General features: G+C 53.0%; 1 protein-coding gene across 1 annotated transcript; it reads left to right on the top strand.

Annotated features, from left to right (window-relative positions):
* Positions 1-987: 987 nt before the first annotated feature.
* ACVR1C (activin A receptor type 1C) lies at positions 988-16390 on the top strand. The gene is made up of 8 exons (XM_040070308.2): positions 988-1217; positions 7174-7413; positions 8652-8882; positions 9202-9369; positions 10107-10263; positions 10621-10745; positions 10858-10988; positions 12486-16390. Exons 1-8 carry the CDS (start codon positions 1064-1066, stop codon positions 12609-12611), a joined length of 1332 nt encoding a protein of 443 aa, XP_039926242.1. The 5' UTR covers positions 988-1063; the 3' UTR covers positions 12612-16390.
* The last annotated feature ends 1818 nt before the right edge of the window (positions 16391-18208 follow it).

Below are 18208 nucleotides of genomic sequence, written 5' to 3' on the forward strand. Positions count from 1 at the left end.
GTTCTGGGACCAGGGTAATGTGTTTAAGGAGAGATTTTCCTGTTGTGCTGCGTGTGATGGATGGTGCTCGCTCCTGTGCCCTCACCCAGGACAAACACAGACACGCCGTGCCAGGGAAGTTTGTTGTGGGCCCAGGCTGACGATGAACACCACCAGCTGCTTTTTGAGAAGGGTGGCACGGGATGGAGATCGCTGTGAGGGGGGCAAAGAGCGTCACAGGAACAGAAATCAGATTCGTGCTGATGTCTGTCAGGACTTCTGCGCTCCTCCAGGGACTCTGAGATTGCAGAATCATGGAATGATTTAGGCTGGAAAAACCCTGTAAGATCATCGACCCCAGCTGTAGCCCCAGCACTGACATCCCACCACTCACCCATGTTTTACTCTCTCTTATCCTTAGATAAAAGAAAGCCCCTCTCCGGCACAGTTCCAAAAGGAACGGGAGGATTTCCGGCTGAAGTTACTGTCCTGAGCAGAGCAGGGCTCAGTCCTGCAGGGCTCAGTCCTGCAGAGCTGGCGCTGACCCAGCGAGGACGAGGTGCCTCACCTGGGGCACAGGGGGAGCGGCAGCGTGTGGTTCTGCCCGTGTCCGTCCTGGGCTGCGGTGGCTCTGCCCGTGTCCTGGTGCTGTCACCCAGCCAGCTGTGGCACAGCTGGGCCGGTGCTGCTGCAGGCAGGGGCCGGGACGGGCAAGGGCCGCCGTGGTTTTGGGAGCCAGCGACCGCTTTCAGGGGAGCTGCTTTTTGGGGTGGCCAGCCCTCCCCACCACCAAAGAGACAAGATGTCTATGAAATCCCCTGGGACCAAAACTTAAAAACCCGTCATGTGTGAGTGCTGGGGATCTGTGCTGCTGTCCCGGGACCGGCCTCCCCCCGCGGTCATCCTGTCCCGGAGCTCACGGGGTGCCCGTGCTCAGCAGCTGGCACCGTGTCCCCGGGCTCTGCTGCGCCAGGGCCTCGTCCCCACGGCTGTCCCCTGTTTCCCAGGCCTGCAGTGCGTGTGCCAGCTGTGCGAGCACACCAACTTCACCTGCCAGACGGAGGGCGCCTGCTGGGCCTCGGTCATGCTGACCAACGGGCGCGAGGAGGTGGTGAAATCCTGCGTGTCCCTGCCCGAGCTCAACGCACAGGTCTTCTGCCACAGCTCCAAGAACGTCACCAAGACCGAGTGCTGCTACACCGACTTCTGCAACAACATCACGCTGCGCCTGCCCCTCGGTGAGTGCCCGCCCGGGCAGCGCCCGCTGCGCCCGGCCGGCGGCTCCGGGCTGCTCCCAGCCCGGGCAGGGAACACGGCCGGGGCCTTAGGGGCTGTCTGTGCCACAGCTGGGTGTGTGTCACACTGTTCCAGGGGACACATCCGTGGGCCTTAGGGGCTGTCGGCGCCACAGCTGGGTGTGTGTCACACTGTTCCAGGGGACACATCCATGGGCTTTAGGGGCTGTCGGTGCCACAGCTGGGTGTGTGTCAGACTCTTCCAGGGGACACATCCATGGGCTTTAGGGGCTGTCTGTGCCACAGCTGGGTGTGTGTCACACTGTTCCAGGGAACACATCCATGGGCTTTAGGGGCTGTCGGTGCCACAGCTGGGTTTAGGGGCTGTCTGTCTGTGCCACAGCTGGGTTTAGGAGCTGTCCATGTCACAGCTGTGTTTAGGAGCTGTCTGTCTGTGCCACAGATGGGTTTAGGAGCTGTCTGTCAGTGCCACAGCTGGGTTTAGGAGCTGTCTGTGCCACAGCTGGGTTTAGGGGCTGTCTGTCTGTGCCACAGCTGGGTTTAGGGGCTGTCTGTCTGTGCCACAGCTGGGTTTAGGGGCTGTCTGTCTGTGCCACAGCTGGGTTTAGGGGCTGTCTGTCTGTGCCACAGCTGGGTTTAGGGGCTGTCTGTCTGTGTCACAGCTGGGTTTAGGGGCTGTCTGTCTGTGCCACAGCTGGGTTTAGGAGCTGTCCATGTCACAGCTGGGTTTAGGAGCTGTTTGTGCCACAGCTGGGTTTAGGGGCTGTCTGTCCGTGTCACAGCTGGGTTTGTGACAGCCTGTTTCAGACAGCAAAATGTAACCTGCAGCTCTGTGAGCAGGAGAGGGGATTTCTCACGTTTCCAAGGGTATCCCAGATGCTGGCTCTGATGTCCTACGAGCATAGGGGCTTTGTGGGGGCAGGAGGGGTGCAGGACCCCCGGCCACTGCCAAGGACCTCTGGCTGATGCAGTTTCTGCAGTCTGAGCCTTGGGTGGCCGTGGTTGGCGTGAGCAGCCTGCGAGGCAGCTGCTCTGGGGTGTCACGGTGTCACGGAGCCTTGCTCAGCAGGGGTGAGGAGCCGTGATTTTCCCGGTCCTATGAGAGGGATGAAAGAGGCTGGCACTCCCAGGAGCCTTGTATTACCCCACTGGTGCAGTGTGTGAGTCTGCCAGGCCCAAAGTTGGGTAATGAAGTTGATTTGGTGCTTTCTAAAAATAATTATGGATACTATTTTTGGCATAATTTTAGTTTCTTTTTTGTTGTTCTTCTTCTTTCCAAGATTTGTGTTTATTCCAGGCTTTTTTTAAAAAAAAAACAAAAAACAAAAAAACAAAAAAACAAAAAAAGTGTAAGATATAGTGTTTTATCAGATAATACCTTTTCATACCCTCACAACACTGAGAAATGTTACAGGCAAGAGAGATGCAAATTAATACACAATTAAAATGATCACCTGAATTTAAGGCGCTATCATGCAGTTCCTAATGGGATTTGGGAGGCTGCTGCTGGGCAGACTGTGGGGAGCTGCTGTGGGAGCCGTGGGCACTGTCACCTCCTGGTGAACCCTGGTACCCAGCCTCACCTGTGCTGTGGGGCAGGAATGAGGAGCACTGAATTGCTGCTGAGGATCATTTATATGGTGACTGTATCCCCACAGACGGTTTGGGATACGAGCATCATTAAGTCACCCTAGGACATTGTTTTTCTTTCAGCTGACCACAGAAGGGACACATTAATTGTGGTCACGCTCTAGAAATGAAGTGCCATGGTGGTTTTTCCAAGCTGGGAAGGAAGCTGCTATTTCCAGAGGAACGGCAGAGGCACATCTGCTGCTCCAGCACTTGAACTGGGACTTGCAAAACCTCTAGTTTCATATTTCAGTACCCAAAAAAAAAGGACTGAATTCTCACCCTGAGCCCTTTGCTCCAAAGGCTCAGGGGAGCTCGTGTCAGTTGGGATTGCAGCAGTGGCAGCGTGGTTCCTGTGCTCCTCTCCTGCAGCCCTTCCTCACACAGTCCATGCTGCCAGGACGTGGCGTGGGGACAGCCCTGGGGTCAGTGCCTTGTCTCAGACATCTGACAAGTGGCACCTGGAACAGACACAGGATGGGGAAGCTCTGCTGTGCGTTATCTGTATTGTCTCTATCTATCTCTATCTGCCTCTAATTATCTCTGTCTCTCTATTTCTATGTCTGTCTCTATTTTCTATACCAATGTCCCTATATATATATATCTACATTTGTGTGTATATATATATTGTCTGTCTCCATTTTCTATACCAATGTCCCTATATATATCTACCTTTGTGTGTATATATACATTTCCTTATGTATATATATAACACATATATGTATTTCTTTATATGTGTGTGTGTGTGTGTATATATATATATTATAAATATCTACCCCCTTACCTGCTGAGCTGTCTTCCTCCATTAAGCAAGTTCTAGTTTAAAAGTGGAGCACGTGGGCATGGAAACTTGCCTTCAGGCAGGAGTGACTCTCCTGGAGGAGGAGAAACCCTGAGAAGATCCAGCATGGTGCCATCCCTGCTCGGTGAGGCAGGACCTTTGTGTCTCTGGGACACAACCCCCCCTTCAGCTCCTCCCCATGGAGCTGCCCTGCTCCGGATCATGGGCTGGATGGGGCTGGGAGCAACCCAGACTAATGGAAAGTGTCCCTGCCATGGCAGGGACGGGCAACCAGCCGAGCCTTAGGGTCCCTGCCAACGCAACCCGCCGTGGGACTGTGCCAGCCACTGTAACTAGCAAAGGTTTGTGCTGTGAAGGAGTGCCTGCAGAGCGGAGGGAGGATCTCTGAGGGCAGAGGGCAGCGCGTGCTTTGGTGCCTGGGCCTGAATTCCCACGGCAGGGCTGCAGAGGGCAATGCCTGATCCCGTCAGCACAGGGCTCGGGCCTGGGGCCTTGGGTGATAGGAGATGATTTTTTTTTTTGTGTGTGTGTGTGTGTGTGTGTGTGTCTGAAAATCTTTAAAGCCAGATTAAACCTGGATCCCTGCTTTTGTATCCTCCTTCCTTTGGGCAGGGAGTTCATAGTGGCATGTTGCATTAACAGGTGAAAGTGTCAAAGCACAGGATGGGTTTGCAGTAGTTGGGTTTCTTTCTGTGTCCCCCTGGATTCCTTTCCAGGTTTCTGCTGGTTTAACTGGGATGCTTTCTGCCCCAGCAGGTGACTTGAGATGAGCTTCTCGTGTCACAGCAGGGCTGCAGAAAACACCTTGAGTGCTGCTGCCTTGAGGGACCTCCCCACGACAGACCATCCCTCGTCCATCCCTCGCCCTTGTTTTCCCTGCAGAACTCACCACTGTGCCCTCAGCAGGGCACAGGCTGGCTTGAGCAGTTGCTAATCAGATCTACATTTTTCCAGCTGTAGGTTTGTGTCTCACAGGATTTTGGGGCCATATTTGAGGTCTGGGAGACAGAGTCTGTGATCTCTGCCCACCCCCAATGCTGAGTGGATTCTGTAGTCACGGTGGAAACTGGAGAAACTTAATTTTAGACTCCAGCCCAAACTGCTGTTTCTGAAATGGTTTTAAAGTATTCTGTAGAGCTGACTAGAGCCTCCCCATTAATAGAATGAAATAGATTTTCTTACTGCACTGGAGAGAATGTGTAACTTTGCCCCCTGAGTAGCCTGGGAAGACGCACAGCTCAGGGCTTTTGGAAGCCTTGCAGAGGAAGCTTTACAGTGTCAAAAGTAAATCCCGTGTGTGAGAATGTCTTTTCCATTGGAGGGAAAAAGTAATTTTTTTTTTTTTTTTTTTTTTTTTTTTTTTTTTTTTTTTTTTCTGGCTGCAAGCACAGTTTTGTTTACAGAAGCTGGACCACAACTGCAGCACGTTGTGAAACTGCTGAGTGCTGCCAGATGCGCTGCCAGATGCGCTGTTTTTGGTTCCCCCGTGGCAGCGCGGCTCAGCTCCCGTTCCCGGTGAGTCGGCCCGCGGACCGAGCACCGAGTGCCGTGCGCGCTGCTGCAGCAGGGCGGTGGCGCGGGTGGAGGGGCCGCTGCCACGCCGGCTCTCCCGGGGGAACGCGGGGCACTGCCGGCAGCAGCGGCACGGAGCCGGGGCCGGGCTGCGAGCACGCCCTCCCTCCCTTCCCAGCGCAGCAGCTCTTGCGGGGGTTTTTCCTTTCGTTACTGCTTGCCGTGGCCTAAGAACAACAAACTTCGATTTTGTTCATTTCATGCGATGTTGTTTTTCAGCCGGTGGGAGGAACTGACGCGGTGTGGGCAGCGTCTCCCGCGTGTTTGTCACGGATGAACCTCGTTCCTACCCGGAATGAGTCTGACACGCCCTGCGGGGAGGATGCTGCCTTGGATGGCACAGGGCAAGCGCTGAACAGCCAGGGGACAGCTCACGCCCTGTGCTCTGTACCTGCTGTGAGCCCGTCCCCCTGGCTGTCACACAGCCAGTCCCTGCCCTGCAGAGTGCTAGTCCTGTCCTAAACAGAGCCAGTCCTAAACAGAGCCAGTCCTAAAAAGAGCCATTCCTGCCCTAAACAGAGCCATTCCTGCCCTAAACAGAGCCAGTCCTAAACAGAACCAGTCCTAAACAAAGACAGTCCTGCACAGAGCCAGTCCTGTCCTAAACACAGTCCTGCCCTAAACAGAGCCAGTCCTGCCCTGCACAGCGTCCCCTGCCCAGTCTGGGGTGGCAGGGCTGGTTCAGCCAGGCACTGGAGCTCCTGGAGTAGGGGATCTCTCTGTGCTCCATTCCATCCCTGTTTCAGGGAAACCTCAGCCCCGTGGAAATGTCAGTTAACAAGCTGCAGTTCCAAGGAGGAACCTTGCTCATAAATACTCTTCCAAGCCTCCTGGGTCACCCCTGGAGCAGCTCTTGAAGTCATTAAAGGAAAAACCTGTGAACAAAATGTACCAGCTCTGTGTTCAGGAGGGTTGGAGTTGTGCTGGGGAACAGATCTATGGTATTGACTGGAGGAAGATACCAGCGGGCGCTGAGCCCATTTGCTGCCGCTTTTGAGATCCTGCATCACTTTGGTCACTCTCAAACTCCAGGTCATGGTGTGCTTGTGGTCCAGCTTCTCTCTGAAGGGGAGCCACGACCTGGCATGAGGTGGAGCTCATGATTCTTACATCTTCTGCAGCCCTGAGATCTCATTTGTACTCATGGCTCTGAGTGCTGAAGGTTTTTTTATGTGTCATATTTGTGGTTTGTTTCATTTGGGGGAAAATTGCTGGTTGATTTTTTTTTTCAAACTTATTTCAAATTTTGGGGACATTAAAGGAGTCACGCGTGTGTCCATGCGCAAGTGAATCCCTTAGCAGTGTTTTCCTAGAGCTTCTTGATTTAGAGCCTCTTGGGTGGTGATCAGAATGCTGAGCTGAGGCCAAGCCTGCTGCACAAAAGGTGTGGGGGGAAAGGCTCCGTCACTTACACAAACGTGGTCTGTTCTGTCTGTTCTGTCTCCTGACCAGGCACTTGTGGGAAAGCATCGAGTGGAGAAAAGGAGACTCAGAAGTGACTTTATCACTCTCTGCAGTCCCCTGAAAGGTGGCTGTAGACAGCTGGGGGTTGGTCTTTTTAATCAGGCAGCAACGGTCAGAACAAGGGGATAGAGTCTCAAGCTGTGTCAAGGGAAATATAGGTTGGGTATTAAGAAAAAGTTTTTCATGGGAAGAGTGATAAAGTACTGGAATGGTCTGCCTGGGGAGGTGGTGGAGTCACCATCCCTGGACGTGTTTAAAAACAGACTGGATGTGGCGCTGGGTGCCAGGGTTTAGTGGGGGTGCTGGGGCTGGGTTGGACTCGGTGACCTTGGAGGTCTCTTCAGCCCGGTGGCTGTGTGACTCGGTGACTCGGTGGCTCCGTGACTCTCGCTGTGTCATTGCTCTGCAGCCCTTCAGCACGTCCCTGTCCCAGCCGTGTGTGTCACAGCTGTCCCCTGTGTGTCCCCGCAGCGTCGGAGGCGGCGGGCCGAGCGGGGCGGCGCTCGGCGGTGCTGGCGGTGGCCGTGGCCGTGGCGGTGCCGGCGCTGGCGCTGGTGGCGGTGCTGGCGGCCTGCACGGCCCGGGGCCGGCGCCGCAGAGGGGCCAAGACACCCAACGTGGAGGAGCCCCTCTGCGAGGGCAACCTGGTGAGCTCCGGGAAGACGCTGAAGGATCTCATCTACGACATGACGACCTCCGGCTCCGGCTCCGGTACGTGGCCAGCCCTGCCCGCTGCCGCGGCCTTCGCGCCGCTGCACGTGGCCACCCCTCGCTGGGGCTCTGGGCGCTCTTCTTCTGCCAAACTGCAAAAATCCAGCTCTTTGTTGGAGTGGAAGGGTTAAAAAGGGGGACTCGGAAATCGGAATCAAGTGTGAAACCCAGCGCTGCCGGCTGACACGACGCGGCTGATAATGAAAGGTGCTAAACTCACCTGAGTGGGTCAGGATGCTGCTGCTGAAATTTTTTTGGGTTTCACAGCAGAATAATGTTCCTTCAAATTCTTGTTTTGAGCAGAAATTTCATCTCTTTAACATTTTTTCCGTTTCTGATATCTCCCCTGCTGTGATGCCTCCGTTGCTATTGAGAACTTGTAAAACCAAAAAAACCTAAAAATGAGGTGGGAATTCACAAATTCCAGCTCATTTGACCACTGGCATCTCTGGGATGCATATCCCAACATTCCCTAACTAGAACTTTCATTGAAAAGTATGTGAACTAATCTTGCTTTTATTTGTAAGTGAAAAATTTGCAAATGGTGCCTGATGTAATTTATTTCCATGAGCTGCATACCTCTGAGGATTAAGTTGTTGTTCTTCCCTAATGCTTTTTCACAGCTCTAATGAGCAGACTTTGGCTTTATTTATGCTGAAGTTTTTGACTGTTCCCAGCCACCCCTGAGCCAGGAACAGGGCTGGACTTGGGGAGAGCCAGAGCCCCATGCATGGGGGTGATTTGTTCTGACTTCAGCCAATATCAAGGTTGAAGTTATTTAAAAAAAAAAAAAAAAAAAAAGAGAGAGAGAGAGAATTAATAATTCCTCATTTTAAGTCCCCAACAAGCACAGAATTTAATCAAACCAGGCAGGGTTTTTGGCTGGCAAAACACAATGGAGCCGCTATAATAATAATTTACTTTTATTTTCAAAAATTTCAGCCAGAGTAGAGTAACTAATTAACTGCAGGACAGCTGCAGTCTGTATCAAACCAAATGGAGTCGTTTGGGCCAAATTTTACAATTTTTACTGGGTTTTTAAAAAGTTTTTTTCTATGTACAGACGCTGAGAAGTAACATCAGAAGGTCTGATTTGAGGAGATAATGGTTGGGAGAGGATTTTCCCTCGTAGTCCTGGAAAGCAAAGCCATGAGTGCGGCTCACTGGGAAAGGTCAGCGCTGGGGTTTGAAGGTCCCGGCTGAGCATTTCACAGGTACCCGTCTCTCTTTTCCACCAGGTCTGCCCCTGCTGGTCCAGAGAACCATCGCGAGGACTATTGTCCTGCAGGAAATTGTGGGCAAAGGACGATTCGGAGAAGTCTGGCGCGGGAAATGGTGCGGGGAGGATGTGGCTGTGAAAATCTTCTCCTCCAGAGACGAGCGGTCCTGGTTCCGGGAGGCAGAGATCTACCAGACCGTCATGCTGAGGCACGAAAACATCCTGGGCTTCATTGCTGCTGACAACAAGGGTGAGCAGCGCGGCGAGCGGCCCCGGCCCCGGAGAGAGCTTTCCCAGCCCAGATAATTCCCTGGTCCTGTGTGGTGGCAAGAGTGTGCTGGGGTGATGGCTGGGCTCAGTGGTCTCGGGGTGCTGCCCCACCCAGGTGATGGCACTCACTAACTCCTGGGTGTCCCTCTCAGCCCCCACCCCACCTGAAGCACGACCCTGAGCAGCGCGGCTGCCCTGAGCTCCTCCCCGGTGCCGCCGCCGGCACCGCTGCTGGCATTCCCCGGGAAGGGAAGGCTTTCCCTAGATAATATTTCAATACTCTTGCTTCCTCCGGCTAGACAATGGGACGTGGACCCAGCTGTGGCTTGTCTCCGAGTACCACGAGCAGGGCTCCCTGTTCGACTACCTGAACAGAGGCACGGTGACGGTGGAGGGCATGGTCAGGCTGGCGCTGTCGGTGGCCAGCGGCCTGGCCCACCTCCACATGGAGATCGTCGGCACGCAAGGCAAGTGCTCCCTTGACACTTCTCTGTAGTGTTTTATGGAGCTTCAGCCTTCTCAGAAACGCTTTTGGGTGATGCGGTGTCGTGTTTTCCAAACTGCCAACACCAGGGGGAACAGTGCGAGTGCGAGTGATGCAGTACGGAGGGGAAGTGGGACGTTCCCTTCCCGTTCCCTTCCCACTTCCATTGTCTGCACTTTGCCCGTGCCTTTAAAAAAATGCCTGCAGGAGCAGCTCTGCTGAAGGGGAGTGAGAGCTGATGAAGGGAAAATCAGGAAAAATTTCTTCATGGAAAGGTTTTTCCAGCCCTGGCACAGGTTGCCCTGGGCGGTGGTGGGTCACCATCCCTTAAAAAGCTGTGTGGATGTGGCCCTTGGGGACATGGGTTAGCGGTGGCCTTGTCAGTGCTGAGGAATGGTGGGACTCCGTGGACTTAGAGTGTTTTTCCGACCCAATCCATTCAGTGAGTCTGTAATTTTCTAAATGAATTTGGAGGGTGAGCTTCCAGTTTCTCTTTTTGTGTTTTATTCCTGAAATACGGATATTGAAACAAAAATGCCCTTAAAGTTTTCTTTTGAAGCTGATGACATTTATCAGAGCTGTACTTGGTTCTAGATAGGCTTCAGTATTTCTATAGGGTATAGTAAGAAAAGTGAATGAAACTGTTTCTACATCCCTGCTCATCATATTAAAATCCACGCTGTTATCAAAATTGGAGGCGGTTTCTCTTGCCGTGAACAGGGAAGCCAGCGATCGCACACCGAGACCTGAAATCCAAGAACATCCTGGTGAAGAGGAACGAGACCTGCGCCATCGCCGACCTGGGGCTGGCGGTGAAGCACGACTCGGTGCTCAACACCATCGACATCCCGCAGAACCCCCGCGTGGGCACCAGGAGGTGGGTGAGGCAGCGGCAGCCGCGGCCTCAGCCGTGGGGACGGCTCCTCGCCGCCCTTCCCTCCGGCAGCCTCAGCCGTGGGGACGGCTCCTCACCGCCCTTCCCTCCGGCAGCCTCAGCCGTGGGGACGGCTCCTCGCCGCCCTTCCCTCCGGCAGCCGCGTCCCCTCTGCCCCCGGCACCAGTGGGGGCTGCAGACCCCGGTGTGGAGCGGAGCTCTCTGCCCCACGTGCGCCGTGTGTGCCGGTCACCCTGCTCAGCCCCGGTGCGCTGGCCTGGGCAGGGCACGGCTGCCAGCACCGCCAGGGCTCACGGCCGTGGCCTGAGGAGCCGCCAAACGGGCCCTGTGTCCCCACAGGTACATGGCCCCCGAGATCCTGGACGATGCCATGAACGTGAACATCTTCGAGTCCTTCAAGCGTGCGGACATTTACTCGCTGGGGCTGGTGTACTGGGAGATAGCCCGGAGGTGCTCCGTTGGAGGTGAGCCTTTGGCCTTTTCATCCCGTCCCGGATCGGTTGGCCTGGGAAGGGACATTAAAGCTCCTCTCCTTCCACCCCTGCCGTGGGCACCTACACAATAAATCTTCCCCAGGAATCACTGAGGAATACCAATTGCCTTACTACGACCTTGTGCCTTCTGATCCTTCGATAGAAGATATGAGAAGGGTTGTCTGTGAACAGAAGCTCAGACCAAGTATTCCAAACCAGTGGCAAAGCTGCGAGGTAAAAGCAGTTTTCTGGTTGTTTCTAGGCTTATTTTATTTTGTTATTTATGTTTTCAAGTTTAAATTAAGACAGATTCTTTCAGTGAGAGACAGGGCACTCAAGCCAGCTTCTTCCGAATTTAGAAGGTTCAGATATCCAGTTCTCCTTCCGACCAATACAGAGAAAACTCTTTGTACCAAGTGCTCAATGCTGTGCAAGGCAGGTCTTAATTGCTGCTGCTGCTGCTGTGTCAGGTTTCAGAGAGCTGCACTTTACCTCCCTGTGTTGAACCCAAGAGCAGGGGCTGGTGGTTGTACCCCTGGCTGTTGTCTGTCCCCTGCAGACACTGGTGCTACCCCAGGTGCTGCTCTTGTCCCACCGCAGACACTGTGGCTGTGTCCTGGCTGGTTCCGTCCCCCTGCACACGCTGGGTGTACCTGGGTGCTGTTTCTGTCCCCGCAGACACTGGCTGTACCCCTGGCTGCTTTATCCCCTGAAGACTGTACCCCGGGTGCTGTTTCTGTCCCCACAGCCCCTGTTTGTACTCCAGCACTGCTTATCCCCCACAGCCCCTGTTTGCTCCTGGGCCCTTTCTGTCCCCCAGTTCCTGTTTGTACCCCGGTGCTGTTTGTCCCCCACAGTCCCTGTTTGCTCCTGTGCCCTTTCTGTCCCCCAGTCCTTGTTAGTACTCAAGCGCTGTTTTGTCCCCAATCCCTGTTTATACCCAGGTGCTGTTAATCCCCCACAGCCCCTGTTTGTACCCCGGTGCTGTTTGTCCCCCACAGCCCCTGTTTGTACCCCAGCGCTGTTTTACCCCCAGTCCCTGTTTGTACCCCAGCGCTGTTTTACCCCCAGTCCCTGTTTGTACCCAGCACTGTTCGTCCCCCACAGCCCCTGTTTGTACCCAGCGCTGTTTTATCCCCAGTCCCTGTTTGTACCCCAGCGCTGTTTTATCCCCAGTCCCTGTTTGTACCCCAGCGCTGTTTTATTCCCCACAGCCCCTGTTTGTACCCAGCGCTGTTTTACCTCCAGTCCCTGTTTGTACCCAGCGCTGTTTGTCCCCCACAGCCCCTGTTTGTACCCAGCGCTGTTTTACCCCCAGCCCCTGTTTGTACCCCAGCGCTGTTTTACCTCCAGTCCCTGTTTGTACCCCAGCGCTGTTTTACCTCCAGTCCCTGTTTGTACCCCAGCGCTGTTTTACCTCCAGTCCCTGTTTGTACCCAGCGCTGTTTTACCCCCAGTCCCTGTTTGTACCCCAGCGCTGTTTTACCTCCAGTCCCTGTTTGTACCCCAGCGCTGTTTTACCTCCAGTCCCTGTTTGTACCCAGCGCTGTTTTACCCCCAGTCCCTGTTTGTACCCAGCGCTGTTTTACCCCAAGTCCCTGTTTGTACCCCAGCGCTGTTTTACCCCCAGTCCCTGTTTGTACCCCAGCGCTGTTTTACCCCCAGTCCCTGTTTGTACCCGGTGCTGTTTGCCCCCACAGCCCCCGTTTCCTCCTGTGCCCTTTCTGCCAGGCGCTGCGGGTGCTGGGCCGGCTGATGCGGGAGTGCTGGCGTGCCAGCGGCGCGGCGCGTCTCACCGCGCTGCGCGTCAAGAAGACCATCTCGCAGCTCTGCGTGCCCGAGGACTCCAAAGCCTGAGAGGCATCCCCGCGGGGCGAGAGGGGAAGGCGTTCTGCTGTCCACCCTCCCACGTGTGATGGTATTTTCGTTTCTGGTCTACCTCAGATGCTGTGGTTCAGCGCCGCGGTGCCCGAGGCAGAGCACCGGCCCCGGCGGCTCGGGACTCGTCGTTCGGGTTGGGTACAGCAAGTCCGTGACTTGTTTTGGTCTTTTTCAGTAAATCAGACACCAGTGAATCGCAGGAAGGAGCTTAAAACATCATGGCTGTGTAAAAATGCCTTTCGCTGTTGTGCTTTTCGTCCTCGTCAGACCCCAAACATCCTGCAAGTGTCTGGTGCTGGTTAATGTCCGTTTGTGAGACAAACCTCATGTTCTCTCCTCAAACCAAGTAAAAGACCAAATTAACCCAGCTTTTTACCTGTTTTCTTTTTCCAAGGATCTGAAAAGGAGTTGTCAGTAAATGCATTTTGAATTACTATCTTTATAATTAACCACAAATCTAGAAAATATGGAAATTCCATTAAGTGTGTACACTGTGAACAAAACCATTGAGTCAGTTCCCTGTTAACGTTTATTTTTATTGTCTCAATTTCACTTACAGTATCGTGGTTAACATTTGAGTTGTTTTACTCTCTCTTTTGTTCATCAAAGAAATCAACCAAGGGACAACTTTTCCTTTTAATACTTAGTAGGAAAAATAATAGAGGCAATATTTTTCTGTTAGCTGTGAAAGGGTGGAACAGGAGAAATTCTACGTAACTGAGAAAATATTTATTTTTAGCAATGTCTTTCCAATCACTGACAGCAGGTTTTTTAGTGCCTTTTGATGTATTAGGGGGAGGCTTTAACAAAAGCCAATGCAGCCTGTTCAGGGGTTTCTTAGAGAATTCTGTAGCAGAGCCAGGCTGGCGATGAATATTAACATTTCTGACCAGGTTTCCATAATATCACAAGCCAGCAAATTGAGTTGTTGTGTTAAAATTCAACAATGTTCTGGCGATTTGTGAATTTTAGCCCACTCTGTGGCCCACATATCTGAATACAGTGTTGGAATATTTTTAATAGGCAAAATTGTACATTTTGTAGTCTTATGGTTCTTCACATGTTTCTAAATCCAGCTGGCCCATGGAAATTAATCCCAAAGATGTTTCCAGAACAGCAGAGCTTTGCAGAACCTGCGGTGGCCCCGCAGCTCCGTGGCAGGCAGCTGCTGGCCCATCACGGTGTGTGGATCAGACTTTGGGGCAAAATCTGCTGACTGGAGCTATTTCACGGGAGAATGTGTTAAACTTTTACTGAGTTCGGTGGTCAGTGCTGCAGGGTTTCGTCCTGATGTCCTCATCTTCAGGCCATTGTGGCTCCTCGGTGGCTGTTAATTGCCCCTGAACAGGCTTTGATGCAATTTACCCTTTTGCACAGGGTTCAGTCGCTCCTGCTCGGCTCCAACAATGCGGGGCTTTGTGAGCAGCGCAGCGTTCCCCTCGCTGCTGGCAGGTTTTTCTCCAGCGTGGTTTCTCTGATATAATTCAGGTTGTCCTAGAGATTCGTGGCAGCCTGGTCTGATGGAAGGTGTCCCTGCCCGAGGTAAAACGGGAAAAGCTTTAAGGTCTCTTCCAACCCAAACCATTCTGGGGTTCTGTGATTCAATTCCTGCCCGCTTCAGCTACATGAGCGACCCCGTGGGGCTCAGTGGTGTGGCTTCATGGGCTGTCTGAGGGATAATCTTGGCAACTGCATCATCCAAAGCCTGGTGCTGGCCTGACTATCAAAAACAATTTGCAAATCTAAGATCCAGCATCTGTAGTATGTACAAGAACACACTTAAAAAAAATTCCTTATCTTAAAAAGGAAGAATCAAAGCTTTATTATTTTAAGTGGGAAAAGAGTTCCAGTTTTCAGTTTCCCTCCCTGGAGTCCCTGAAAACTGTTGAGCAGCCCGGTGATTTGAACAAGACCCTTTTGGTGCCTGGCTGGGAAGCGTGGGTGGAGGATGCTCAGGCTCAGCTGCTCCTCACACAGGTCACAGCTCCAGCCCCAAAAGTGCTTTAACCTTTTCCCTGGACATATCTCTTGGCATCAGACACCGTGGTCTGTTTGTCCTGACTTTTCACCTCAGTATTTTTGCACTAGTTTTCTTTTCTCTTTTGTTTTTGGGAGGTGAATGTACATTTTGACGAACCAGAGTTGAACATAAACTGAGCCAAGGGGGCCGATGTTGTTGTTTTGAGCTCTGAAATGTTTGTAAACTCTACACTCCTCCAGAAAAGCTCCAAAGAACCCTTGTTTCAGTGGCCTTTCCCCTCCATGTGGGTTTCTGTCTAATTTAAGCACAGAGGTTATGCCGAGACACTTCTGTGCAGTTTAGGGACGTTAGGTTTCCTCAGAGGTTACAACATTCCTATAATCTTCACTTAAAGCACAAGCTCTTAAACTCATGAAAATATTCAAGGTCAAGGATGCTCAAAACCTGTCCCCACATTCAGCCTCTCCTAATTGACAGTTCTAACTGGGGGGAGTTACCAATATCCTATAATTTGCTTCTAATAACAATCTAAAGTTTAATGTAGGGATTATGCACTGAAAGGGAAAGTTAATTAATGTTTCCTGTAGCACCTAATTTTTTTTTTTGTGTTACTTGAACTGCTGCCCCCAGACACTCCTTTGGAAATTCAGGTTGTAATCTCCTCTGCACTTCCCTACTTTCATAATTTGCACTTAATCAAGCTCCCTCCCTCCCGTGACACTGTAAAGAGCCCTACACTATCTTAGTCATTGCTATGTCACTCCTGTGCTTGGTACTAGGCTCAGGAATTATAAAAGAATTCGTTTAGAAATGTGCCCAGTCCCTACAAGGGGTCTGGGCTTTGAGCAGGGCGAGTTCTCCTCAGTCCCCGTCTGCCCAGAGCTCCGGTGCCAAGGCTGGGCTGGAGCCTGTCCCCAGCTGCCCCTGGCTCATGGGGAGGAGCTGTTTGGGTTTTCCCTGGGACAGGGACAGGGACAGGGACAGGGACAGGGGTGGCACCGCAGGGCTCTGGGGGGCCGCGGGTGGGCACAGGCTCTGCTGCCCCCCTGGCTGCACAAGTGGGGAGGCACAAACCCACTTTTGTGTTGATGAGGGCTCAAACCCCCTGCTGTGGTTCTGTGGGGTCTGTGAGGATGTCCTCGGGGCGTCCTCGGGGTGTCCTCGGGGAGCCCTGGGCCAGCACCTGGGTGCCCCCAGCAGCACTGCAGGTGTGTCCCCGGCCGTGCCCTCGCTGTGCAAGCCGTGTCTGTGATTGCAGGGATCGTCCCCACGGGATGTGGGACCCCAGCCCCCCAAAGCTGCTAGGGAAAGATGTCCATGTTCTGCTCGAAGGGGCACAACAATATTTATGAATGTACAGGGAATAAGCATTGAGGTACAGTATATTTCTACAGAATATAAGAAATGTGCAATAAATTGTAACTTACGCTGAATGTATTTTTGGCATAAATGGACCAGATGTATTTTGAATGTAGCTATGACATTGTGTCTAATCCTGCTGTGATCCTCAGTCCCTAAGAAAAGCGTGTCATGCTTTGTCAATCCACAAACCACTTCCTGAGTTGTCTGTTTTTAAGAGAAGCATTAGTATTTTATCTGGAACACTGTAATATTTCTGAACTAAGTATGGCAGTGCAGTGCTAACTTCAACCCTTGTGTTGTGAAATATCTGATCTGTGTACACTGCAGAGTTATTTTTAAAACTATTGCTAAAGTTATTGCTTGGTATTGCAGCTGCCTGGATGTAAATAATGGTTTAGCTCTTTTATTTTATATGTGGGTTTGGGGAAGACGTGGCAATTTTAATAAATTCAGCATAATCTGCCCCTTGTGTTCCCATGGCCTGGAACTGTGGTGTGGGGTGTGTGCCGGGGATTTGGGGTGTTCAGTGTGGTGTGGGTGTGTGCCAGGGATTTGGGGTGTCCACTGTGGTGTGGGGTGTGTGCTGGGGATTTGGGGTGTTCGCTGTGGTGTGGGGTGTGTGCTGGGGATTTGGGGTGTCCACTGTGGTGTGGGTGTGTGCCGGGGATTTAGGGTGTCCGCTGTGGTGTGGGTGTGTGCCGGGGATTTGGGGTGTCCGCTGTGGTGTGGGTGTGTGCCGGGGATTTGGGGTGTTCAGTGTGGTGTGGGGTGTGTGCCGGGGATTTGGGGTGTCCGCTGTGGTGTGGGTGTGTGCCGGGGATTTGGGGTGTTCAGTGTGGTGTGGGTGTGTGCCAGGGATTTGGGGTGTCCGCTGTGGTGTGGGTGTGTGCCGGGGATTTGGGGTGTCCGCTGTGGTGTGGGGAGCCTGCTGGGGATTTCACAGAATCACAGAATAATGAGGTTGGAAGAGACCTCTAAGATCATCAAGTCCAACCTATGCCTTAACACCTCAACTAGACTATAGCACTAAGTGCCATATCCAGCCTTTTTTTAAACACATCCAGAGATGGTGACTCCACCACCTCCCTGGGAAGACAATTCCAGTGCTTTATTATTCTTTCAGTGAAAAATTTTTCCTAATATCTAACCTGTACCTTCCCTGATGTAGCTTGAGACTGTATCCCCTTGAGCCTGCTGGGGATTTGGGGTGTCCGCTGTGGTGTGGGTGTGTGCCGGGGATTTGGGGTGTTCAGTGTGGTGTGGGTGCGTGCCGGGGATTTGGGGTGTCCGCTGTGGTGTGGGGTGCGTGCCGGGGATTTGGGGTGTCCGCTGTGGTGTGGGGTGCGTGCCGGGGATTTGGGGTGCGTGGCTGGTGAGGGCTGCAGGGCAGCAGGGTGTACCGGGGCTGCTGGGGCAGCTCGCACCAGGATCCCGGTTTGTGCTCCGATTAAAGGTGTCGTTTATTCCCGGTTTGTGCTCCGGTGAGCGGTGTCGTTTATTCCCGGTTTGTGCTCTGGTGAGAGGTGTGGTTTATTTCTGCGCTCAGTTTGTTTGCAGATGAGTCACTGGGTTTCAGGAACGTCAGAAGGGGCTGCCGGAGGAACCGAAACGCGCTTTGTTTTCGAGCGCTCAGCGAGGTGAGGTGAGCGGGAAAAGGGGAAGAGGCTTTGAGTCACCCGCTCCCCGCGCTGCTCCGTGCGCCTGGGCAAGTGAGCCGATGGCACACAGGGGAGCAGATAGCTCTCTCAGGAAAAGGGAGAGCGCTTTAACTGTTGTGCTTTTTAAACATCTTTTTTCTTCCCCTTAGCCCGGAGGGGTTCCCCCAAGGAACTCGGAGGCGAAGGACAGACATCCAAATCCGCGGTGTGCAACCCTCTCCTGTTGCCGTCTGTCCGCCAGGAGAGGCACAGGGACCGCAGGCACTCGTCACACATCAGCCACCAGCCCTCCTCTGGCCGGGAGATGTTTCCAGATGTTTCCTGACAGGCTGTTTGTCTGTCACGAGATGCCGGGGTTTTCAGGGATGAGCATTTCGGATGGGATGTACCGACACTCCAACCAGCTGGGCAATGAGGGGATCCCCTGGAGTGAGGGAAACTCCATGCCAACCTTTCCCTGCCACTGAGAGCTCATCTGCACCAGCAAATGTCTGGCACCTCCTCCATGGACACCCATCCCTGTGCCTCCTCCATGGACACCCATCCCTGTCCCTCCTCCATGGACACCCATC

Source organism: Hirundo rustica, chromosome 7, assembly GCF_015227805.2.
Source record: "Hirundo rustica isolate bHirRus1 chromosome 7, bHirRus1.pri.v3, whole genome shotgun sequence".
Classification (NCBI taxonomy): Eukaryota; Metazoa; Chordata; class Aves; order Passeriformes; family Hirundinidae; genus Hirundo; species Hirundo rustica.

What these genes read in the sequence shown, in the direction of transcription:
- ACVR1C (XM_040070308.2), top strand. Translation starts at nt 1,064, where the DNA reads ATGCTGACCAACGGGCGCGAGGAGGTGGTGAAATCCTGCGTGTCCCTG. An exon ending in CATTGCTGCTGACAACAAGG is followed by an intron (nt 8,883 to 9,201) that starts GTGAGCAGCGCG and finishes TCCTCCGGCTAG; the next exon opens with ACAATGGGACGTGGACCCAG. An exon ending in CCGGAGGTGCTCCGTTGGAG is followed by an intron (nt 10,746 to 10,857) that starts GTGAGCCTTTGG and finishes AATCTTCCCCAG; the next exon opens with GAATCACTGAGGAATACCAA.